This window comes from Prionailurus bengalensis, chromosome E4, assembly GCF_016509475.1.
Source record: "Prionailurus bengalensis isolate Pbe53 chromosome E4, Fcat_Pben_1.1_paternal_pri, whole genome shotgun sequence".
Taxonomy (NCBI): domain Eukaryota; kingdom Metazoa; phylum Chordata; class Mammalia; order Carnivora; family Felidae; genus Prionailurus; species Prionailurus bengalensis.
In genome coordinates this window covers 42,212,958-42,237,634 of record NC_057360.1, presented here as the reverse complement: position 1 = coordinate 42,237,634, position 24,677 = coordinate 42,212,958, and the positions used below count along the sequence as shown (strand labels likewise).

Genomic DNA, 24,677 nt, shown 5'->3' with positions numbered 1-24,677 from the left:
ATTCTGGGGGCTTTCCACCTTATTTCATGCAGGTGTACTTCCACAGGTACAAAGCGGGGGACACCCTGGCAAGGGGCCACGTGCACAAGCACACAGCCCACACACCGTCCACCCCTCTCACAGACATGGGACTCAACAGGCTGAAGTCTTCTCCCACCCTTGCTCCTTGGGCTACCAGGTTGGGGAATGAGAACATCGACCTGAGGCCATGGATGCTGTCCCTCTTCATGGCAGCTGTTCACCCCTCTTTTGACCAAAAAAAAAGTGAAGCACTGAATGGCCCAGCCAGGCCCCAGCAAATGTCATACCTCTAGAATTGCAACCTCTTGACCTTGTGTGGGACCCTAGGGCCCCTCCAGGGCAGATTCCCAAAGGCAGGAGCTGTCTGCAATGTCCCTGTGCAAAGCCAAGAGCATGAGCCTGTGTTCGGAATCCTGGATCTGAGCCTTGGACTCCCCCCCCCACCCCCATTCTCTGAATTCTCTTGCCTGCCTGGCTTTATTTCCTTACTGCAAAAAGGCGGAGTTGGAGTCAGTGCCCTTTCCAACTGGACATCCTGGGGATCCATGATCTTAAAGAGGCATGCCTCCCCATCATCTCCCCATTGTGCCTGGCCAATATGACAGCCACATATAGCTATTTACATTAAAGTTAAAATTAAGTGTCACACTAGCCATATTTCAAGTGCTGGACGGTCACATGTAGCTAGTGGCCACTGCACTGGGCGGCACGGATACAGAACGGTTCCACTGTCTGGAAGTTCGGCTGGGCAGAGCTGGATTCTGGACAGCAATAATGATAGGGGCCTTGCGGTTGAGACGTTTCTGAAGAGGCCGAAGGGACAACTTGGGGAAATGGAAAATGGCCCCCTCTCTGTAGGCACTTTCCTGGATGGGGCAAGGAGAGTTCTCCCCCCTGGGCTGAAGATGAGCGAGGTTCCCATTGGCACGCCCACCCTCCACATGCATCACCTCTCCCACGAGTATATGCGTGGGTGGGGGGGGGAGGATTTGCCTGGGGGGGGCTTCCTGCAGGGAAGGGCCTTTGAGATGCAGCAGGGGACTCCTTTTTCAGGGACCGCGGACAGGGACCTAGGGCACAAGTGGGCGAGTCCAAGCCGACCTCTTGGCGGCAGCCGGATCTCCATCCTCCAAGCTGGAGTAGGGGCGCAGGAAGAGGCCTTCCCAGGCCCTGCCCCAGGCTGCCCAGGGGGAGCGGCCCCCGCCGGGCCGGGAGGAAGGAGGCCGGCCACCCCGCCGGCTCAGAGGCCGGAGAGCGAGCCCCCAGGCGGCGGCGGGGCCCGGGACCCGGGTGGAGGGGAGGTGGGGCGGGCGGGGCGGGGCGAGCCAGGCCCCGCCTCCTGCGTCACGACCTCCCCGAGGGCGTCACCCCCCGCCCCGCGCCCCAGGTAGCGGCGGCCGCGGAGTCCGCGGCGGCCCGCGGGCCGGGGCGGGGGCGGGGCGGGGGGCGTTCCCGGGCCCCCGCCCCGCGCGGCCCGCCGCCCGTGATGATGTCACAATCGCGGCGGGCCCCGGCGTTCCCGGGTCGGCTTCGGGCGCAGATCCGAGCGGGCAGCGGGCTCCTGAGTCATGGACTTCCCTTGGCCCCTCCTCTACCACTCCCACCGCCGCGCCGGGCCCCCCCGCAGGGGCTAGCGCTCGCGCGGCGGCTCCGAGGGGGTGGGGCTGCTGGGAATGGCTGTGCCCCCTTCGGCTCCTCTGCCGTGCTCGCCCTTTTACCTGAGGCGGCAGGCGCCGTGCCCGCAGTGCTCATGGGGCATGGAGGAGAAGGCGGCGGCCGGCGCGGGCTGCCGGGAGCCGCCGGGCGCCTCGAGGGCCGCCGCCGTCCCTTGCTTCGGCATATCCGTGGACCAGGACGACATCCTCCCGGGCGCCCTGCGCCTCATCCAGGAGCTGCGGCCACATTGGAAGCCCGAGCAAGTTCGGACTAAGGTAGCCGAGCGGGCGCGGGGCCGGGCTGGGGCCCTGTCGGGGATGCGTGGACGTCTGTCCGTGCATCCTTCCGGGTGGCGCTTCCAGGGGCGCGCGGCTGCTGCGCAGGGCAGGGTTGCAATGGTGGTCCGGGCATGTATTTTGCTCCGTCTGTTCTGGTCCCTAAGCAGAGCCAGGCTCCCACCTCCCTCGGTCCCCACGCACACACCCCCCCCCACCCCTCCTCCCGGGGCTCGCGGGCTGCCGGAGGTCCACCTGCCCACCGTCAGCGTGCTGCGCGCGAGGGCCCCACCCCCTGTCGCCGCGCGCGGGTGCCCCTCGCTGCCCAGAGGAGCGCGCGCGGCCGGCACTGAAACCTGAGGAGGCAGGAACTTTTAAGGGACACCCCCCCCCACATCCCCCCACACCTCCACCCCACACAAACACACATCCCTGCCCCTTCTCCACCCGGCGGTGGGAGCAAAGTCTCCAGGTTCTGAGCGGTTCCTGCCGGTCCCCGGAGCCACCGTGCAGAATCCGGCTAGCCCGGAGCCCCCAGCGCCCCAGGCTCCGGCTCAGCACCCCCACACAGGGCGCCTCCCCACCCCCAGCTGGGCACATTCTCAGGGACACAGATGTGGGCAGAGCCTCCCACTGAGGAGCCTCAGGCAGACTCCCCAGCTGATCTGCATCCTCTGAAGAGTCTTCACCTGCCCACCCTCCCTCAGGCCCTCTGGGAGCCGCCTGTGGAGGGAGGAAGGCGTCCTGAGCGGGGCACCTGCAGCCAGTGCTGGAGGGGCAGGTCTTCCGGATGGGGAAAGGCCAGGATCCCAGACCAGCTGCAGAGGCTGACACCTCTTCGGGGAAGGGATGGGTGGGTAGCATTTTCAAAATAAAAGGCCCACTTGGGTTGTAAGACCCACAAGCCACCAGGTACGTCCCAGGTGAATTCCAGCACAGATTGAACAGGCTACCAGCCAGTCCCTCCTCTCCCTGCGCCTCACTTTCCCCACCTAGAATTGGTTCACGTGTCCTCTAAAGCCCCATAAATTCCATGGTTCATTCCTTCTTGTCACCCTACCCCGAGAGTCTGTTCTCCCCAGCCCACGGCCTACCGTCTCTCCTGGTTTGGAGCTCAGAGGCCCCAAGGAGCTCTGACCACCAAAGCCCTGGGGTGGGTGTGGGTGCCAACTTCAGTACCTCCCGTGCCTCTGCTGCTGGATGGGGTGAGAGCAGCAGACAGCCCTCCGCCTGGCAGAGAGGCAGCCGGGTCGGAATGTACTCATCCCGGGCAGCTCCTGACCCTCCCTGGCCACATTCTGGTCCACAGAGGTTTCTTTCAGGAATGGGGGAGTAAATAGGGGGAGGGGGCTTCTACCCACCAAGGAGTGTGGGAGTTCCTCCACTGCCAAATCCCATCCACTAGAGGCAGACCCAGGAGAAGTGAGGCGGCCTGGGTTTTGTTTTTTGGTTTTGTGCTCGAACTCTTAAGCGTACCCCAAGCACCGAGGACAGAGTAAAGCGTCAGGAACAGAAGGAACAATGCTGAGCTCTTGCTTAAGTGAGAGGGCTGAAGGATGGGGGCTTCTGTGCAGCTGTGCTCGGCATTCACATCATTCAAATGAGCACCTGGGCTGGGGAGCCTTGGGGCAAGCGCAGAGACCCTGCCCCATGCACCCTTGCGCTCCCCTCTCCCCCTGCTAGCGCTTCACCGATGGCATCACCAACAAGCTGGTGGCCTGCTACGTGGAGGAGGACATGGGGGACTGTGTGCTGGTCCGGGTGTACGGGGAGCGGACGGAGCTGCTGGTGGACCGGGAGAATGAGGTCAGGAACTTCCAGCTGCTGCGAGCACATGGCTGCGCCCCCAAGCTCTACTGCACCTTCCAGAACGGGCTGTGCTACGAGTACATGCGGGGCATGGCCCTGGGGCCCGAGCACATCCGGGAGCCTCGGCTCTTCAGGTGAGAAGGTTGCCCCCGGGTACGCTTCATGTCTACTATTCCTCGCGCCTCGGGCTTTGAAATCCTTGGCCAGCTTCCTTGGTGTGGAGGGGAGTCCGTGATTGAGTCAGAAGGTCTGTGAACTTCCTGAAACTGCAAAATGTGTGCGCGTTTTTGTGCATTGCTCTGCAGAGAGGGGCGGTAGCTTTGCATGGATTTTCGCGGGTGACTGCTTCTCGGGGGCGGCAAGTGAGAATTTGGTGAACCTGGGACCTGGTTCCCTAAGCGCAGCAGGGCTCTGCTTCCTGACCTCATGCCTCAGCTCTCTGCCCACCCCATGTCTGACCTGGAAACATCTTGGAGCCTTGGAAATGAAATCTGAGCCAAATCCCCAGAGCGCCCAGGGTTTCCTGCCCCTCCCCTCCTGCCAGGGGCTCAGGCATGCTAGGAGAATGGGCCGTATCCAGGGTGAGCCTGGTTTAGCAGCCCAGAGAGACACCATCCCTCCCCTAGTCTGAGCTTCTACCGGGTTCCCTGACAGAGCGGGAACGCAGGTTTGGGAAGCTGCCGAGGTTTCCTTACAGAGGCTCACAAGAACCCTTGACCCCCTGGGAGCCTCTCCCATTAAATGCCTGGATGTGTAGGACCCAGGAAATGGACTTAACCTTCAAGGCCCGTGGATGCCTCTGTAGGGTCTGGAAGGGGAGAGAACCAAGGAGGAGCCCATAGTGCCTTTTCTCTCCTCTAACCATTCTGGGCAGGGATGTGAGGCAGTATCCACCTTCCTCCCCCCTGTGCCACACCCCGTGCAGAGTGCTCAGACTATGGCAAGGTCCCAGGCAGGATGAGGTTGACTCCTGATACTGGGGACAGCAGCACATCACAGAGGTCTGCCTGGGATCTCTGAGATTAGTCCCATCCCACCCAAAGGGAAGGAGCCTTCCAAATACCAAGGGGGAAACAATAAAAACCCACCTAGGGACTAGACCAAGAAGTTTCTTTGCTTCCTCACCTGTTACCCAGTTAACCCCAAGTAAGCGCACCTGGCTCTATTTGGAGAGAACCCCTGGCAGGCCCTCAAGGGACTTAGAAGAGAATCTGAGATGCCTTCCCCTCCAGTGCTCACTGCCTCTGGGGCTGGTCAGGCCCTGGGCTATTTACATCCCGGTGTATGTTTTATCTATATGTGTACGTGTCTGTCTGTCTGTAGGTAGGGGGACATACAGACCTGCACAGCAGTCTTCTCAGGCTCTGGCTGAGCACCCAGCCTGAAGATAGGAGGTCAGAGCAGGGTGAGGGCCTGGGGAATCCTGGCCTGACTTCTCCCACCCTATCCTCCCAGCTCTCCTTCAGTCTTGTGTCCTCACCAGATCACTCCCAGTCTCGGGCCACCTCTGTGAATCTGGTGCCGTGACTCATTCTCTCATGGAGACAAAGATCACTGTAAGGAAGATTGAAAATGGATTTAGGTTCGGTAACAATCTTACATTTGGGAGAGAGCCAGAAATTGGGATAGGTGTAGGAGGTAGGCTCTTCCTTGATGATTTTCCAATCTTTCTAGAGTGAAGGTGGGTATCCGAGGAAGAGGCAAAGAGGGAGAGGCCTTTGGGAGCCACTTCTCCATGTTCTCCTGAACCCCCACCTCCTAACCTCTGCCTGCTGGGGCTTTGCAGCATAAAAATGCTGAGTGTTGAGGTTACTCTCCTTGCTTCTCCAGACAACAGCCCTATTGATATTCAAGGAAAGGCTCTGTTCAGGCTCTAGTTGGAATCTTCCTTTGGGAAGGGAAGGCTAGGGTCTCAGGTCTGTTTCCCTGCCTTGCCTAAACCCTGGCCGGCTCCCTCCTGCCCCAGGGCCTCTAGCCTCTGAAAGCACAGCCTTCATCTCTCACCCACCCGGTGGCTGCCACGCCCCCTGCCCCCTCCACCCTTTAGGAGGTGGGAGCCTTGGGGGCTTCCGGAGGAGCCCCTAGACTGCCCTGTTATCCTGTTGGGTGATGGCCTGCCCCTTCCCAGGACCTGGCAAGGGGAGGGGTGTCCCTGGAATAGCTCAGTAACAAGGTTTCAAACAGCCAATGCCTTTGTTGTCTTTCCCAGTGATTATTATTCGAGCAACAGGCAGAGGCGAAGGAAGCTTGAATGTTGGAGGCTTGGCAGCCGGGTGGGGGGTGGGGCTCCAGAAGGGAGAGCTGGCAGAGGACTGGGGGAGCCCAGCTGGGATGCAGGGCCTCAGACGCTGGGGTCCTTATCAAGGCCCTCCCTCTCTGACCGGTCAGTCTTCCATCCACCCCCACCCTCTCCCAGCAGCCTTCCCCACCGCCCCCTCCTTCTTTCCCGGGACCTTGGATAATGTCCACAGAACTTGAAAATAGAACGCTGGTTTGTTTTGCGTCCTTGGCACCCGGCCGCCAGCATCAACTCCCTGCCGCAGAGGAAGGGGCTGCCCTGGGCCGGCCTGCTCCCCTCCCCACCTTGGCCAGGCTGATAAGAGGCAGCCATTTCTTCCCTGCCTGGCATCACCACCCCCTGATCCCTCGGTGCCCTGCATTCACCTCCCCGCCCCCTCCCAGGGCATGGATCAGAGTCCAAGGAGGGAGGAGGGCCACTCCCCCCATCCCCAGGTGACCCCTCTGTCCCCAGGGGTTGCTGTGGGTACGTGACCCTGGGGGGGGGGGGGTGGACAGGGTCATTGACCTGTGGCCAACGGCCCACTGTTTTGCCTTCCTGCTCCCTGAGGCAGCCCCAGCTCTGGTTCTGGAAAGGGTGCTGCCGGGCCAAAGGCCTTATCTCCTTTTCATGCCTTCTGCCCAGACTTGCCTTCTGCGGGAGCAAAAGCCCCTAGAGGATCTGTGATTGTTCCATACTCGGCCCTCTGGCCAGCCCCACCATGGACCCTGGAGGCCCCCTTTCTGGTCAGGAGGGGCTGAGCTGGGATGGGCTTGCCCCATGCTGATACTGTACCCCTCCTGTTTTCTGCTGCAGGCTAATCGCCTTAGAAATGGCAAAGATTCACACCATCCACGCCAACGGCAGCCTGCCCAAGCCCACCCTCTGGCACAAGATGCACAATTATTTCACCCTCGTGAAGAACGAGATCAACCCCAGGTACAAAGAGCTGGGAGGGTTCGAGGCCGCTGCTGTCTCTGCCGCCTTAATGCAATCCCGCCTCCGTTCTTTAGGCTTCATCCGACCCCGCCAGGAGGTTGAGGGGCTTCAGTCCTGACTGCTCTGTCTGTCTCCAAGCAGAGCTGAGCCGACTGACCGGATCTCAGGAACTCAGATCCCCAGCTTTACACCTAAGTGTTCATTTCTCCTTGAGTCTTCGGGTTGCGGTAGAGACCGGGGTTAGGGACTGTCTTCCCCTTTACTTAAAAGGAAACTGAGGCTCAGAGCTTTACCCAGTGTCAGGCTCGTCCCAGGCAGGGTTCGGTTTCCCAGCCCAGGGCCCTTTCTACCTAAGCAGACTCCTGAGCAACCAGTAGGGAGAACCCAGCCTCTGAGAACGGGGTGAGGCCGAGTTCATGATCAGTCAGAAGAACTCAGCTCATCAGTTGACAAGCCCTTGGGACATCAAGACTCCTGCTACTTGCCTGGACGCCTCTTGTCCCCGTGTGCCTCTGGGGACCCTGCTTCCCACCTTATTCAAACTGACAGCTTGTAGTGTCCTCCCTGCTCTTTCCAAGGAAGGGGTGCTCCGCTCATCCCCAACATTGCCTTTCCCCAGCTAAGACAGGGTTCCCAGACAGCAAGGGAGGCTCTCTGGCCAGCAACTTGGGAGTCCTTTTAGCCTCCAGGTACCTGGCTCCCCAACATACCCTCGAGTGCTAGAGTGGGCATGGGGAATTGGAGAGAAGAGTGTCCCCCCTGCCCCCTCCAGGAAGAGGCAGTAGTGAGTCTCTGATCCCTCCATGTTCCCTGCTGGGTTGAACATCACCCTTGTTCCAGAGGTTCATGGGAGTAGGGTACAGAAGAGGTTTGGGGGGAAGGTATCTCCTTCCCTCCTCTAAGATGACAGGACAATAATTAACTCGATCCCGATCATGTGTCACACACACACACACACACACACGCGCGCACGATTTTATCTGGATCCTCCCATTTAATGATTATCAAGCACTGCTTTAGGACTATTTGTTCAGGATGGCCCACGTTCAGACCTTCTATGCCAAATGTTATCTCTGGGACAAGAGTCGCCTACCCCCTTAGGACTGAAACAGCACATGGAGAGCAGGATCCTGGGGTGTCTAAGTCAACAGGACCCTCTGATCATGTAACCCACCACTTTCATCTGACAGATGGAAAAACTGAGGTCTGGGGAAGGGGATGGGGCTTGTCCAAGGTCAGTGGCAGCTCAAGGGCTAGAGTCCAGGTTGGGTGCTCGGGCATGACCCTTGCCACCTCAGCTTCCTTTGACTGTACTGTCACCGTGTAACCTTCAGGGGTGACCTTGTTGGGAGCAGGGTGGTCCCTGGAGAAGAACTGACCAACTACCTTTGCTCTTGTCGTACCTTTGACCTCGGGCAAATCAAGTTGTTTAACTTCTCAGAGCCTCTTTTGGGGACGGTGCCTGCCCTAAACTGCCTGACCTATCCCACACGGGTAGTACTGAGCAGTGACCTGGACAAGACAGAGCTCTTGAGCTCCAGTCACAGGGTAATAACCCAGGTTTAGTCCTGCATTTCCCAAACGTTGACGGGGATTTTAAAACAACGAAAACCGTGGCTGTGACATTGGCCCTGCCCTCAAGGAGCTTAGGAACCTTAGGAAGGAGCAAGGGTACATAGGACCTGCCTGTGCACAGCTACCAAAGAAGGCCGGGTGTATAATGCGTGTGGGGGTGGGAGAACCGGGGCAAGTTTTCTCGGCAGAGGTAGCGGGCCGAGCTGGGAAGGGAGGCCACTCGGGCTGGAGGAGATGGAGAAATATGCTTGGCTCATGGGTGACGAGTGGCTGAGGGTGGTTGGAGCAGGCCTTCAGGAGGGATCGGGAAGGGCTACGGGAGGTGGGGCTGCAGAGGTGGGTTGGAGCTAGACTGGAAGGGCCCCTCCATGCCAGGTTCAGGAGCCAGGATTTCATTTAGCAGCGGGAAGTCATTGAGCCAGGGACCACGACTGTGGTTTAGGAAGAAAGCCCTCCTGCGTTGTAAAGGACAGCATCAGGTGGGATTTGGGGAAGCGGGGATAGGGACTTGAGGGGGGCGGCCAGCTCGGGGAGTGTTGAAACTGGGCAAGATCTGGAACTAGGTCTCCCCACGTTTGAGCATAGCATTCCCCTGGGTGCTTGCTAAACGCAGGTTCCTGGCCCTGGCTGACGGGAGGTCTTGTGTTAGACCCTAGAATTCTGCCTCTGCCAGGTTCCTCGGGTGATTCTGAGGGGGGGGGGGGGATCAAGGAACCACATTTTTAGGAACATCGCCCTGGAGCAGCTTCATGGGGGGGAGGAGGGGGGATGGAAAATGGGGGGTGAGTCAGAGACTTGGAATAGATTTGATAGCCTTGGTATTTGGTTGGGCATGGAGGTGTCTGGGGTGGCTGGGACAATGGGGGCGGCAGTCATTGCTTTGGGGGCATCAGGAGGAGATGTGGATGGGCTGAGTGTTATCAGGGCAAAGGTGATGGGCCAGGAAGCTCCAGCATATAGCCTACTGTGGGTACGTTTCCCCCCTGGATCCTGAAAGCTGAGGACACTTGGCAGGGAGCAGTTTTTTCATCAGGAGGAACCCCCAGGCTTCCCTGGGGGCCCTGCAGCCCCTGCGTCCCCCTCCTGCTGCCTCTAGGGGACAGTCTGCCTGAGGCGTGATGGTTTCTGTGATGCGCTGGTCGTTACTGTTCTGCCAACCACACAGCCTTGAAAGAGTCTAGTGGTGTCCGGGCCGAAGGTAGCAAAGCTGGGGGAGTTTCAAGTTCTCGGGGGAGGGAAGCGGGGTGGCCAAGGGAGGCTGCCCAGGGAGATAGGAGGCCTGGATTGTTCCCACAGTAACCATCTGCGTGGCCTTGGGGTGGGTAAGGTGGGGGTCAGGCAGAGGTCAGAGCCTGGGCAGCAGGTATCTTAGATGTCAAAGATGTTTTTCAGGCTGAGACCTGGCCAAACCAAAGAAAGCCTCCTAATTCTTATCTTTAGATGGTCTTGGACCAAGGGGAAAAAATCTTAAAAGGTATCTTCTTAAGGAGAGCCAAGATTGAAACGCATCTTATGCAGACCAGTCAACACAGATAAACTCCAGTGAGGATAAAGGAAGGCCTCCCCCAGATCACCCCCCATTAACAGATTCTCCTGGCCTTTGCCGGGCCTTTGCAGAGCCTCTGACAGGGGCACCGAGGCCCTCACGGTTAGGAGGTTCGACTCGACTTTGGATCCGTGGACAGGCTGGGGATTGCCTCTCTTAGGTGAGGAGGAAGAGGGTTCAGCTGTGCAAGAGACTTCTGGAAGCTGGAGAGCCTCTGTCTTTCCATGAGCCTCAGTTTCCCCATAGAGTTGGCCTAGAGGCCTAAGATCCTCTTTAGTTTTGACCTTCTTGAAGCCTGCCATTTGTCCTTCTCCATGGGGACGGACATGGAGGAGGCATCCATGGGGATGCCCGCTAAACGCTCTTTGCCATGTTTCAGCCTCTGGACCGGGTGAGGGAGTGACGGGGCCTCCTTTGGGAGGATCAGGAGGACGTATCCCATTCTCCTCCTCCTGCACATACTCTGGCCGCTCTGGATAAGAAAGCAAACAGGCGATACATGGAGATAGAACAGGAGATAAAACCCCAGCCTCCTCTCTTCCACCCACTGGTGGTTCTGGGGTTTCAAGGGCTGTGCTAACTATTTGGTTTTTCAGTGTGCACAGACCTGTGTGCTTCCTGGGGACCAAAGTTCAGAGCATCCCAGCACGGTGTGCCCTCACCAGTGAGGGCATGGCCTCTGTTACCAGCCCTGATCGACCCGTTCGTTCACTTCTCCACGCGTGTTTCCTTCCGCAGTGGTGCGTCATGTGCTGCGGGTCGGGGCAGGGCACAGAGGAGGGGTGACCTCCATCATCTCTGTTCCCGCCCTCAAGTTGCCCACGAGTGCAGTCTGGCCTGGGTCGAGGAAGCACACGCTCGTGCTTCCAGGCGGAAGGGACGAGTCGCTGGGGAGCTACAGAGCGAGTGCTGGGTTGAAAGGCCCTAACGTTCCCTTGGTCTTATAGGAGTGAGCCCAAGACGCAGTTCGTTTGCTTTCTTAAGTGGGCCTGAGTGGTCTCTCTCTGAGCTGAGTAGCTAGGCTTTATGAGCTCTCTGGTCCTTTCCGCCTGTGACACCAGCCGCTGGAGAGGGAGGGGGACATACCAGGGCATGCCTCTGCCTCCTCGAATGCCAGTGGGCCAGCCCCTCCACAGGGCCCTGTGACGCCTCCACAGACCGTCTAGTTTTAGGGAGCTACACCTTCCTCTAGGAATCCTCTAGCACGCTAAGACAGGCCTGTTTGCAGCTCTCCCCTCTGCCCTTGTTGTCTTAGTCTGGAATCATTGAATGCGGACGCTCATTCTCCCCTCCTGTCCTCTCTCTCTGCCTCCTTCCTTACCTTCCTAACCCTTCCACAAAGTAGCAGGGATGCCGTGGGCTCAGGCACTTCTATGCTTTGCGAAATGTTCTTATGCCCATGTTTTAATAAGCTGCTTAGGGTAACTACAGGAAGTCAGGAGATCAGGAAGCCCTAGTGCCATTTTACAGATGACAAAAGTGAGGGTCTGAAGGGTGAGCCATTTGTCCAGGGCCCCTCTGCGGTAAATGGTAGTGATAAGGCCAGAGCTCAGGGCTCTTGAGGCCAAGTACCTACCTGTCTCCTATCAGCCCTCCCCTCACCGGCCACCTGTCTTACCACTGCCCAGCCTTTCTGCAGATGTCCCCAAGGTGGAGGTGTTGGAACGGGAGCTGGCCTGGCTGAAGGAGCACCTGTCCCAGTTGGATTCCCCTGTGGTGTTTTGTCACAACGACCTGCTCTGCAAGAACATCATCTATGACAGCACCAAAGGTACAGTTCTCTGGGTCTGTTTGGACAGCAGCAGGGCTCAGGCTGATCGATCAGCTGCCTTCGAGGTTCTGTTCCTCAGACTGGCACTTGGACAAGCAAAAGGAGACCTTCTAGTTTAGATCTCAGGGTGATCTAAGAAAAGGGGGCGCCTGGATGGCTCTGTCGGTTAAGCATCTGACTTCGGCTCAGGTCATTGCCTTGTGGTTCGTGGGTTTGAGCCCCGCATCGGGCTCTCTGCTGTTCGCGAAGAGCCCACTTGGGATCCTCTGTCCCCGCCTCTCTCTGCCCCTCCCCCACTCGTGCTCTTTCTCGCTCAAAAATAAATATTTAAAAAAAAAGGAAAACAAATTTCCTCTTAGAAACCTCTGCCAAAAAAGAACTCAAAATCCTGGTTTGCAGAGGTCCTCAGTGTTAGGACACCTGAGCTATTCCTTCTGACCACATTTTGGGGTTCCAAGGACCTCTTGGATGGCCCAAACCTTCATGGAGCCAGAACTTTCCTGTGTTCCTAATGAGAACTCCACCCCTAGGAAGTACTTACCTTTATTTCTGGCCCTTAGCCATGCTGAGGACAGATGCCTTTAGATGAGCAGAGCGTGAGGGTCCCCCTGTGTGAGAGGGACAGCCAGAGGTAGGGGGAGGGCAGATGGACAAAGAAACAGCTTAGAAGATTACCGCCGAGGAGGGTGTGTTAGGCCGGGTTGCTGCAGAGGCCAGCGAGAGTCAGTGGGTGCATTCCAGAGGCCCGTGGAAACGTGCCCTGGCCCTGTTTCCCTGTCTCCTGGGACCAACTTTTATTGCCTCTCTTCCACCTTGTAGGCCATGTACGGTTCATTGACTATGAATACGCCGGCTACAACTACCAAGCTTTTGACATTGGCAACCATTTCAATGAGTTTGCAGGTAAGAAGGGTATTAATTACCATTTGGTCTTTGTCCAAGTTGCCTTCCTTATGAAGGAAGGCCAGGTCCAGGGTGAGCATGGGGGGGGGGGGAGGGGGTGTGTACTTGCTGGGTGGAGGCTTAACAGCCCCTGTCCTCCCAAATCTCACAACTCGTCTGGGGGAGGCACAGCCTGCCTGGAGGGAGCTCCAGATCTCATGGTGGGGGCCGGACCCACATACACAGAGCAGACCCCTGCTAGCCCATATGGCAGTTTGGTACAAATCAGGAAAATGTGCCCTCTGTGGGATCCCTGAGGATACTCGGCTTGGCGTGTGAGTTAGAAAAAAACCCCGGGGCACGTTGCTGGCTCAGTCAGTGGAGCACAGTGGCTCTGCATTTCGGGGTTGTGAGTTTGAGCCCCACATCGGGTGTAGAGGATTACTTAAAAAATTTTTTTTAATCTTAAAAAAAACCCACAAAAACAACTCCTTCCTCTGGGCAGACACAGCCCATGCCAGCTGGGCCAGCACAGGACAACCATAGTCTCTGCTTGCCTCCCTGCCCAAGCTTCCTGTTGCACAATTGTGAATAAGGATCCCGCTTGTGGATAAGGAGCAGAATGAGCTAGTGGCCTGATGAGAATAATCTAGGCGGAACTAGTTAAAAGTAAACACTCTGCCACTTGACTGTCCAAGTTCAAATCCTAGCTTTGTTGCTTGCCCGCTGTGTGGTCCTTGGGCAGGTTACTTACCTTCTCTGTGCCTCTGTAAGGTGGAGCTATTATTAGTGCCTACTTCGTAGCATCAGTGTGAGATACACACACGAGTGTAGCACATGCTAAGCATCCTATTGGCATCAGCTGCTGATGTCAGGCAGGGAGGCCTTCCGGCGGCCAAGGGAGACCGGCGCAGGAATGGAGGACGGGGGCGGGGGGTGTTTCGTAGGGGTGGCCGATTGTTCAGTAAAGGCACAGTGTGTACAATCGCATCATTTGTGTAAAGGGAGTGGGGTAGGCTTTGCCAGCTTGAGGGCTTAATTGTTAAACAGTTTGGGGCTAAAGAGGCAACTCGTGGATGGAGCTTGGGCCCTGGGGCTGGAGGGACATCACCAGGCTGACAGTGTGGGATGCATGGTGTGCTCAGCCCCTGTGGCTTAGGACAGGTGAGGCACACCCAGGCCAGCTGTAAAGCTGCCACCTGGCCCAGCCTCAGCCACTCCCGGGCCCAATCCTGGCCAACCGTGTCCCTTCCATAACCTCAGGTGACCAGGTCTGTCAAGCTCTGATTGCACCTGAGGCTGTGACTCCCTGGGGTGGCCACCAGCTGCATCTGGGAACCCAAGGGACCAGGGGGCCTCAGCTGGGCAGAGCAGCTACGCTGTGGGGTGTGGCACAGAGCAGAGGCTGGCACCGGCAGGGCCCTGGGCCTGTGAGTGTTCGGCTGCCAGACCCACTGGCCTTTCCAGAAGGGCGATCTCTTAAGCATTTTAAGCCCTCCTCACCCACCACACAGAGCAAAGTCCAGCTGGAATTTTTCCAAAGGGACAGATTGCATCCTGCCCCCAAGTTGAGAATGAAGGAGGCAGATCCTAGCATGGGGGAAGGAGGAGGGCGGGGAAGGAGACTGGGAGCCAGGCGGGGAGCTCCTGGGCTCTTGGGAGCAGGGAGACCCAGTACTGAAAGTAGGAGAGAAGAGTTGCAACCCTGAATTCACCTCTAACTGGCTCTGTGACCCGGCGCAGGTTTCTTCTCTCTGGGCCTTAGTTTCTACAACCGTGCAAGGAGCTTCTTTTCCAGCCATACTCTCGGGGCCCCAGAGACTGTGTTTCTCCAGGAATAGGAGAGAAGCTTGGGAAAGACAAGAAGGAAAGGAGAGGGAGGAAGAGACCATGGGGAAGGTGGCCGGGTCCTGGTCCTGTCTTAAACGAACCGCCGCTTTCTGTCCCAGCTCTGAAGCCAAGGCCTCTGCCACCGTGCCCAGGATATGGCTGGTGCGGATCGGGCTGGCAGCTTGAGGACTCAAGGAAGGGCAGGACCGGAAGGAATCGAAGCCATCTGGTTCCAAGTCCGGATGCATTTCCGAAGCCTCTGGAGAATGGGGGGGGGGGGGGGGGGGGGTGTAGAGATGCCTGGGAATCTGTTTCTACCAAGCTCTCTAGGTGATGTTTTTAGGTGGCCAGCTCAGCACTGGTGTAGGAAGCAGCGTCTGAGACGCCCAAAAGGAAGGGGCCTAGGCCAGTGGGAGGGGAGGTCTCGTGCAAGGTTAGTTAGCAACAGACCGAAGATGGGGATGCAGACGCGGTGCTGTGACCGAGCACCTCCTGTGGACCCTAGTTCTCTAAAGGGCACCGGGTACAGTGATGCTGTCTTGGGTGGGGATGGGGGGGGAGGTTCCCCGGCCCACCCAAGACGGTGTCTCTGTGCTTTCCTCCAGCCCACGGAAAGCTGCACACATTAGCCAAGTTCGGTGGTCGAGAGGCTGTCTTCCTGGGCACAGCCCCTCGGGGCAAAGCACATGGAGGTGCTGAGGGGAGCAGGGAACATCTGAGCTGGAGGACCCCCCCCAGGTGGGCCCATCCCCCAGCAACCGCCTGCGGCCCCTTCCCCATCAGGTGTGAATGAGGTCGATTACTGCCGGTACCCTGGGCGGGACACCCAGCTGCAGTGGCTGAGCTACTACCTACAGGCTCAAAAGGGGATGGCCGTGACCCCCAGGGAGGTGGAGAGGCTCTATGTGCAAGTCAACAAGTTTGCCCTGGTGAGTGCCTGAGCCCGGAAGAGGGCAGGGGAGGGCAGGGGAGGGAGGGGCCCACCCGCGGTTCCCACCCTGTCACAGCCTGTGGCGGAGGAAGCAGAGCCCGGAGGAAGCAGAGCCCGGGGTTAGGTGTGAGGTCCTGGGGCCCCAGCACATGATCCCGAACCCCACCTAGACGCCCTCTTGGGCATCGCCATCTTACCGAGATGCCCTGTCCCCTGCTTTCCCCTACCCCATCAGGTCTTTCTCTTCTTCCTAAGGAAAGACTTCCAAGAAAGATCCCAGCTTCCTATTTCAGCAGTTCTCTCTTTTGGAGAAGTAGTTCTCTCTAGCCTTTCATGCTGCAGTGAAATGCTTGTTGTTTTTTTTTTTTTTTTTTCTTTGCCTTTGGAGAAGATAAGGAATGTCAGTTCTAATCCTCCTTGTTCACTACCTCTGCTGACTCAGAACTCTGTGTAAGCCTCTCCCGTCAGGCTCTTCCTGCTCACACGGTACTGAGCTGATGTTGAGTGGCATTTATCCAGGGTACCAGGTCTCCGTGGCGTGTGTCCAGGGGATTGCCAGCTAGGCTTAGTAATGCCAGCCATTGCATAAGCAAGAAGACGAGCCCACTGCTCCGGGTTTCCTAATACCTCAGTGGAGCTTAAGTAGAATCTTACCTGTCATTTAGGATTGCCTCCTGTTTCCCTCGTTGGCACAAAACTGATTCTCCATCAGGTTCTTCCTCTGAACTCTTCCACTTATGCCTTTCTCTTGCTACTGTTTTTTAGTAATCATTTGTACTTGTTAATTGGTCTGTACCCGTGGCAGGTCCTGCAAAGCGGAGGGAGGGGCTGTAGAGCCAACCCCAGAGGACATGGGGTGGGGGGAGGGGGCCCTGGCCTGGGATAGTAATGTCACTGCTGTGGCCCGGCCCCGAGGGTGCTTCTGGCCCTGGGGAGAGCAGTTGAATGCTTAGTCAAAGCCCAGACACAGGACTTCTTGCTCACACATCACTCCTTTTCCAACCCAACCCACCTCCTGACAGAAGAGGGAAAGGGGTGAAGGACAGTTAAGGGGGTCTTTCCTGATGATCACGGGACTGGGCCTGCGATCTGGTGCAGGGGTTCATTTCATCCTGGATACCTTGGCCTTGAAGACCCCAGGAGACTCCCCCGGGCAGGGGAGAAGCCAGGGATGGCGTCGTCCAGGCTGGGGGACAAGCGAGGGCCCTGGAAGCACCACCCTGTGGACCCCTTCCTGGGGCAGTAGAATCCACTCCACCTTTTTCCCAAGGGTGCGAAGCCCCCAAATGCTGTCCAGTGACCTGACCTCCAAGATTTTCCCCTGACCTGTGCTGGGGAGACCCCATCGTGTCTCCGCCAGCAGCCTACTTCCGTGTCTTCCAGAGTGACTTTCCTCTAGCTGCGTGGGGTCCGTTACAGCAGTGGGTGATTGCCCTGCTGACTGACTCTGGTCTGTTTCCAGGCGTCTCACTTCTTCTGGGCACTCTGGGCCCTCATCCAGAACCAGTTCTCCACCATCGACTTTGATTTCCTCAGGTGAGTGCAGGGGCCGAGTTGGGGCGGCAGAGAGTGGGGAGAAAGAAAAAGCTTGAGCCGAGGGCGTGGGGGCAGAGAACAGGCCAGAGAGAGCATCCAAAGTCCCGTCCTCTGGTCTGCTAACTTGCTCCCATTCCAGCCAGCCCATAGCCGGTGAGGTCACCACTCTAGGGGAAACACGTGAGCCGAGAGTACCACTCTCAAAGTGGAAGTTCTCGAACCCTCCCCTCGTGCCTGGTGGGAGGCTGCTTTTCCTGCTGTATCCTACGACCTCTTCTACTGCCCCTGCTCTCCTGCCAGCGCTCGTAGTCACGGGGCCTGCTGCTGAATGGAACTGTCCATTCCGTAACGGAGGGGACAGAGTTCCAGAGAGTGGAGGTGGCTCAGTGAGGTCACTCAGGGTTTAGCGCTTACTGTGTGGGCTGTCGGACCTCCTTCCGTGATGTATTAGGGTCTGTACTGAAACCATACTTGGATCTTGGCCGCTGGCTCCGCCGTGTAAGGTACAGATGTCCCTAAGGACCGGGAGTCCTTTTTGTCCTCCATTCTGGTCCAGTCTTCTTGCCCTTTCCTCCCCCGACCTGGCTTCACAGTGTTCACAACAATTAGAGAAATGCAAAGCACAGCTACGGTGAGCTGTCACCTCACGCCCGTCAGGACAGCTGCTATCAAACAGAAAACCAGTGTTGGTGAGAACGCAGAAAATTGGAACCCTTGGGCCCTTCTGGGGGGAACGTAAAACCGTGCAGCTGCTGGAGAAAACCATGCTGTGCTTCCTTAAAACGTTAAAAATAGAGTTCCTGTGCAATCCAGCGTTCTCACCGCTGGGTACGTGGCCAGAATGGAAAGCAGGGTGTCAAAGAGATACCTGCACGCCCATGTTGATAGCATTATTCACAACAGCCAGGAGGCAGCCGTGGATGGCTGAGTAGATAAACAAAATGTGGTATGCACCGACGATGGAATATTGCTCAGCCTTTTAAAGACCGGAAATCATGTCACGTGCTACAACGTATGACCTTTGAGGACATGGTACTAAGTGAAACAAGCCAGTCCCCAAAAGATCGATACCGTAGGATTCCACTTTCATGAAATAACTAAATTGGTTATTTAATAATTAATAACTTAGGGGGGGGCGCTCAGTCACTAGAGCCTGTGACTCTTGATCTCAGCGTTGTGTGTTCGAGCCCCACCTGTGCGGCGGAGTTTGCTTGAAATTTAAAAAAGAAACAGAGTGGAGGGGTGGTTGCCAGGGGCTGGGAGGAGGGGGATATGGGAAGTTGCTGCTTCATGGGTACAGCGTTTCAGTTTTGCAAAACGAGAAAGTCCCAGAGATCTGTTGCATAACAATATAAATGTACTTAACACTGCTGAACTCTTAAAAAAAAAAAAAAAAATTGGGGAAGAGCGGCTCCAGTCTGATCTAAGAAGAAAAATAAAATAGCTGAAGTAAAAAAAACCAAAACATCCGTCTGCCCTGGGGTTGAGCTGGTGAGACTTCCTTGTGGTGTGAGCGCCCCCAGTGGGGCCCAGTGGCTTTTCTTCTCACTCCAGGCTCCCTCTGGTCTCCTGGCAGGTACGCAGTGATCCGATTCCACCAGTACTTCAAGGTGAAGCCCCAGGTGTCAGCCTTGGAGATGCCAAAGTGACCAGCTTCCCCATCTCTCCCCTACCCATGCCTGGCAGGACCTGTGCTCCAGGGTTCACTTCTGCTCTGGGGTCCGCGCCCTCGGACAAGGTGGGAGAGGGGACAGGTGGGTGTCCAGGGCGAAGGTTCCGCCCCTGCCCCCAGTGGAAGCTGCTGGAGACCACATTCTTTTGTTGGGAGGGGCTGAGACGCCCCGGCTCTGGGGGGGTCCCCTTCACCTTGCCAGATGGGGGGGTGGTGGGGTGGGGGGATTGGGGAAGTGCCTGTAGTCGGCGGGGGGCCTGGACCACAACCACCCCTTGGGAAGCCCAGTATTCACGGCCTCGGGCCATGCTGGAATCTGGGCTGCCTTAGATGTGTCTTTGACCTTCCTGGCTTAGGGGAAAGGGGAAGGTGGGAGGGCTCCTTTCTACCTCCAGTGCCCTGAGCCTCCAGCCCATCTCCCCCTGCATGCCCCACGTGGGAGGTGCTGAACCCAAACCAGCATCATGCCATCTCTGACAGATGGATGTACATAGCTTGGGGGGATGGTCTAGAACTGGGTTTGATGGCTCCCCGCCAAGCCGCCTCATCTGAGATCCCTCCCTTTCTCCAAGCCAGATCCAGTCAAACCGCCCCTTCCCAGACCTCAGCCCCAGGACCCGTGCTCCCCTCCCTCACCCTTTTTGCTCCGTTGCTTGTGTTCGGTCCCTCTGCCACCCACCAGGAGGGAAGGCAAGGGAGGGGTGGTGTCCTGGGGCTCCACAGCCCGGCTTTGCTTCGTGCTTGGCCCCAGGGCGTGTAGCAATGGGTGGGGTGGCCAACAGCAGCCAGCAGACTCCTGCCTTGTGCCCTCCAGGCCCTCATTTCCAAGATTTGTCTACCTTCTGTCCTAAAGTTGACCCAAGGTCTTCCCACTAGGAAATTAGTGGGCGCTAAGGGGCAGGGGCCGGGGGACCTCCGGGGCTCGCCCGGGCACACGAGGGCCTGGGTCGGAGGGGGCGTGAAGGTGCTGAGCTCATGGCCCCAGCTTCTCAACGGCCGCCACCTCCTTTCTGCCCTCACGGCCTCCTGGCTCTGGCCCAAAAAGTGACTCATTTGTAAATTCTCATGGTTTTCTGCATTAAAATGGCCATTTCTGGACCACTCTGGTGTCTGAGTGCCTATGGTGAGGATCTGATATATAGGGTATGACTAGTTCTCCTGCAGTGGGGGTCGGGGGGGTGTTGCAACCTGCTTCTTCATGGTCTTTCCACCCCGGTCTCCGTGCGCCTGGCTCGCCGAGGCCTGGCCTGCTGGTTTCCCTGCTCTTCTGCCTTTGACCGTCTGGCTAGAAGTTGACCCCAGGAGGGTGCTGCTACCAGGGAGCTAGGCTGTGGCTTCCTGGCAGGGGGTGAAGCAGTGAGACCCTGAAGGGGGAGCACTCGAGACTCCCTCCCGGGCCACCGCTGGCTCCTAGCTGTTGAGGGGGAAGGGTGCTGTCCTGCTGGCTAGCCCGCAAGGATGATTTCTGGACCCGAGGGGTCGCTTTCTCACAAGGCCGGAGGGGCGGGAGAGAAGCTCCGAGGTGAGCGGGGCTGCCCCCTCTGAGCAGCCCAGGTTGCTATGGCTTCACTCCTTCCGCGGCCCCCCAGAAGGTACCCAGTGCCCTTAAGAGTGGCAACAGCAGTGGCCGCCTGCCAGGTAGACTCTGGCTGTTTGGCTTTTGCCGACAAAAGTACCGGATGCCATGGCAACCGCTGGAGCGGAGCTGGCCCCAGCAGCTGGGGCCTTCAAGGTCACGGTGATCCAGTAGGGCCGGGCCCCCAGGCACAGCCGTCCCAAGCCCAGGAAGGGTAGTCACGGAGGACGCGGGGAAGGATGGGCCCCGGCCTGGGGACCGTGCCAGGGCTGGGCAGGTAGGGCCCCTGAGGGGTACCGCGGGGTCAGGTGCTCAGGCACGGGGCCTTCTCGTGAACTAAATGGCAGTGCCCACCCTCCTTGTTCCTCTCAGAGCCACCTCTGGAGCTGAGGGCAGAAATAACCACTGTGAAGGCAGCTTCGTTCCTAGCTTCCTGGGTCCTTGATGTCACAGCGTTGGAGACGGTTTGCAGTGGTGAGCAGGAGCTGGCTGGGACAGGGCCCCCCGGGTACCATCCTGTGCCCCTACAGCCCTGGCCACCAGCTGCACCAAAGGACTTAAGCTGACAGGTACCATCTCACTGCCTTAGAGAAAACTTCCTCATTGCTCCAGTTCTCCGGGGGAGGGGGGAAGCTCAGGACACCCCTCCCCCTCAAAGCCTGGAGTCCTGTCCTTTCACTGCCACCCCAGACTAACCAGCACCCCTGCCCCCTGGTTCCAAGGGCCAGGCTGTGGCAACCCCGGGGGGAGGGCAGGGCTCCACTCCCTCAGGCCTTCCTTAGGGTCTAGCAGGAGCTCGGACCCTCGGCCTTTGTAGGAGACAGAGCAGAGCAGGGGCTCACGCCCCAGCCTCCCTGCCTCCCTGACCCTGTGGTGCCTCTCGGGGAGACAGGGCTCCAACCAGAGGTCTTCGTGGAGGGCTCTGTCCATCCTAAGAGGATGTGGGGCATGTGAATCCAGCAGCTGGAAAGGAGGGCAGGATAAGGGATCCTATAGTAGGAGGAGGACAGTATTGGCCTCAGTCTCCCCTAAGGCCACAGAGGACTTGGGAAGAGGGAAGGGAGACGAACTCAGGACTGGCAGGCAGGGTGTGAGGGTGAGCCAGGCTGGGAGTGTCCTGACGGACTGCCCTGATTTGGTTAGGAACACAGTGTGCGGGGTGGTGTGGACCGGAGGGTGGGAGGCCAGGACAGAGGAAGTTAAGATGATGAGCAACTCTCCCCCCTGACCGCTAGAGGGCAGGCGCCACAGTCAGCCCCTCTCCTCTTCTGGAGGACCATCTGTGTCTTTCCCTGGGTGGCCAGCGAGGCTGGAGAGGACAGGGGGTTGTGAGGACAAGGAGAGGAGACCCAAAGCTCTGGGAAGGTAGGCTGGGAAAAACCAGCAAAGGCCAGTAGCCAGGGCCCTCCCTAGATCAAAAGGCCAGGACTTCATTCCTTGACGGAATCAGCCACATCTAACTTCTACCACCTCCCTGGTTGTGAACACACAGCCTCTCTTAATCCAACCCAAATCTGCCTTCCACTGGAATTGCCCTTCAGCTTTGCTGCTCCATTCCACCTTAAGGGGATTAATTTTTGACCCTATCAATCATTATCAATATGCACTTTGAAAGTTGGTTATCAGCCCTTTGAAGTCCAATGGACTGTCCTCTTAGATACATGTTTGAAATCCTCCTTCAAAACCTGAGGTCGCAGAGCCCTGAAGCACACCACTAGCTCCCTTGCTTCATTAATCAGTATCCTGGGGGCCTCCTACATGGGAGAAGGCTCATGTGGATGGCCCGAGCCCAGGATGAGGGCCCACAGCTTTCATGAGATTTTCAAAGGGCTCCTTCTCCACAAGGGGACAAGAATTGCGGGTAAAGCTTAGCCTCGGTGTTTTCAGATGAGCATGATGAAGCCCAGAGGGGACACTGGACCCTCTGCCAAGGCCACGTGGCTACTTCTAGAGAGAACCCAAGTTTCCCTGACTCCCTACTGCCTTTTTTAGGATCTGGGTGGGCAATCTGTGGAGGGTCTGGCTTACCTCCTTGAGGCAGGGGCAGTGTCTTCGCAGTGCAGGCTCTGTGGGTGGTGGCAGTCACTCCAGAGGCTTGGTCTGGTCTTCCCTGGCCTCCCAGGTCCCAGGCCCGAAGCTCCCCAGTGTCGCCACAAGGGGGCAGTGGTGGCTGGGCTGGCGGCACATGTAGAAATTCTGGACCTGGGCCAGCCTCCCTCCCTCCCCCGCACAAGGGCCAGATTCTGAAATGGTCTGTCTTTATTATGCCAACAGAAAACAAAAAAATCCCCCAAGTGTAAACAGGAGAAATGTGCTGGTTAAGTTACTCATCATTATCTTATTATTAACAAAATAAAGCACTATCTATGTTTACAGTCATAAAAAAAGAAACAGCCTGGAGAGAAGTTGGGCTGGAGGGAAGGGGGGGCAGGGAGAAGATGGGGGGCAGGCCCAGAATCCACATCTGCCCCTGTGGGACTTGGGGCTCCCTTCCCACCCTGATCCAAGGGCTGTTCTAGATCTTTGGAGTCAGGTGCCAGCGGGATGTGATTTTCTTAGGGAAATGACCTGTCCCAAGTGAGCAGGAGGAGCTGAGGCAGAGGTCCCCAGTGTTAGTAGGGGAGAGGAGAAGGCTGGTGGAGAGGCAGTCTTCCCCTCGCTGACCCCTTCCAAGGAGGAGGAGCCCCCCTCCCAGTCCCTACTCACCAGCTGCCACGGGGGGGGGGGGGGCCCTACTCTCCATCAATCCTCCTGTCCCCAACTCCTGGCACTCAGGTTGGGACCAGGGACTGGGGCACCAAGACAGAGGCCCTTGAAGGCTGAACACATTCCCACATTGCTCAGAGCTAAAAATGGCTCTGTGGGAACCAAGCCTAGGGCAGAGTCGGGGAGGGAGTGAAGGGACGGTCAGGAGAGGTCAGGGCGGCTGGTGGGCCCAGGGGCTGACCAGCGATGTCAAAAGGGGCAGGGGCCAAGGCCAAGAAAGGGACAGAGACAAGAACAGCCCTGCAGAGAAACAAGGACAGGAACACAAGGACACACAGAACCTGAGACACCCAGACTGACAAAGAGGTAGCAATTTGGGGACAATGAAGCACAGGAAGAGGCCCCCAGAGAAGCAAGAGGTGGCATCGAGAGAGACACCCACAGGAACTCAGCAACGGTGCCTGGCACACAGCAGGCACTCAATAAATACCTTGTGCAATGAATGAGCGGATGGAAACACACACACGAGCATGTGCACACACCTACATATACACACGCACACACACTTCCAGCAGCCAGAGGCACAACAGGCTGGGCAGGAGATATAAAGACAGCGAGGGACAGCCAGACCTTTCTGCACAAAGTGATCCTATGATAGAGGAGCGATCTGGTGGCGGGGGGGGGGGGGGGGGGGGGGGGGGGCGCGTGAGGAGGGACGTGGGAGGGAGGGGGTTGGTCCTACAGGGGCTGGTCCAGCCAGGACAAGAATGGAGACCAAGCGCGTGGCCCCAGGGGGACAGGTCTGGAGCTGCCATACCCCTGGGATGATAGACCTGCAGGAAGGGAGGGTCACACAGTGTCCGCTGGTCACGAGCCCCAAGGGCCACGGCGCTCGGCCCATCGCCACTCTACAGGTCCTGCCCCCCTCGGCCAGCAGCTCCTCGGGTGCGGCCACAGGGGAGGTGGTGGGGCATCTCCCCTCAGGAGGCTATCTACACGTGCACAGCTGTGCCCGTCTCCCGGGCATGTCCAAGTACCGACGTAGTCCAGGCCGGCTGGCTGTGCCCATCGGCTTGGGGCCGGGATCAGTCTGTAAGCACCACCAGCTCCCCGTCGCTCTTCCCCTCGCCCTCCGAGTCCTCGTCCTCACTGTACCGGTACATCTCGCCGTCAGCCACCGAGTGCCTGTCTTCCGCGGCCTCACCCTCCTCCCTGAGGCTGCAAGTGTTGACGATGACAGGCATGTTGGGGTCCAGGCTCCGGGGCACATAGTGCTCCACCAGGGGTTGAGCCAGGGGCACGCCTGCCACCCGAGGGTACAGGACATCGGAGGAGCTCATCTGCAGCTGGCCGGCCTGGGGGCTGCGGGGGCAGAGAAGCAGCACGCGGGCAGATGGACCCCCACTTTGCGCCCCCGATCCAGCTCCCCTCCAGCCTGCTTCAGGGCATGCCCTCCCCCCGCCCCAAGACCCTTACGGCTCTGAGACACGCACACAGCCACCTGGCTTGCTTGCTGACGGCCAAGTTCATTGTCCGCAACAGCGGACACATGCTTACACATGCAGGCCCGGGAACCTGAGCGTGTTCAACAGCTATTCCTGGAGGTTCCTGTGTGAATCCAGTTTTCGGAGGTTCTATATTTCAATGCCCGGGGGCAGGGGCAGGGGTGGGGGG

The 24,677-nt window shown here is 58.1% G+C and overlaps 2 protein-coding genes across 4 annotated transcripts in view; one reads left to right on the top strand and one right to left on the bottom strand.

Annotated features, from left to right (window-relative positions):
• The first annotated feature begins 1,487 nt into the window (after positions 1-1,487).
• On the top strand, positions 1,488-22,718 carry ETNK2 (ethanolamine kinase 2). 2 transcript variants are annotated; one of them, XR_006295437.1, is made up of 9 exons: positions 1,488-1,952; positions 3,636-3,895; positions 6,856-6,978; positions 11,728-11,870; positions 12,690-12,773; positions 15,366-15,511; positions 16,976-17,049; positions 18,626-18,803; positions 20,670-22,718. XR_006295437.1 is itself a non-coding variant. In XM_043568759.1 (8 exons), the coding sequence occupies exons 1-8, from the start codon at positions 1,695-1,697 to the stop codon at positions 18,696-18,698; spliced, it is 1,161 nt and encodes a 386-aa protein (XP_043424694.1). In that variant the 5' UTR covers positions 1,488-1,694; the 3' UTR covers positions 18,699-19,822. The 2 variants fall into 2 exon arrangements, 1 of the variants encoding a protein (XP_043424694.1); XM_043568759.1 differs by lacking the exon at positions 20,670-22,718 and having other exon boundaries at positions 18,626-19,822.
• Positions 22,539-24,677, bottom strand: part of SOX13 (SRY-box transcription factor 13) — a 46,994-nt gene continuing 44,855 nt past the window's right edge. For both annotated transcript variants that reach the window (XM_043568758.1, XM_043568757.1), the window contains exon 14: positions 22,539-24,365. In XM_043568758.1, coding sequence (XP_043424693.1) covers positions 24,089-24,365 — 277 coding nt within the window. In that variant the 3' untranslated portion in view covers positions 22,539-24,088. The remainder of the gene's footprint in view (positions 24,366-24,677) is intronic.

Excerpts from the sequence above, each read along its gene's own strand:
- ETNK2 (XM_043568759.1), top strand. The coding sequence starts at position 1,695 with ATGGCTGTGCCCCCTTCGGCTCCTCTGCCGTGCTCGCCCTTTTACCTG. Across the intron at positions 1,953-3,635 it reads CCGAGCAAGTTCGGACTAAG|CGCTTCACCGATGGCATCAC; the intron begins GTAGCCGAGCGG and ends TCCCCCTGCTAG. Across the intron at positions 17,050-18,625 it reads ATCGACTTTGATTTCCTCAG|GTACGCAGTGATCCGATTCC; the intron begins GTGAGTGCAGGG and ends GTCTCCTGGCAG.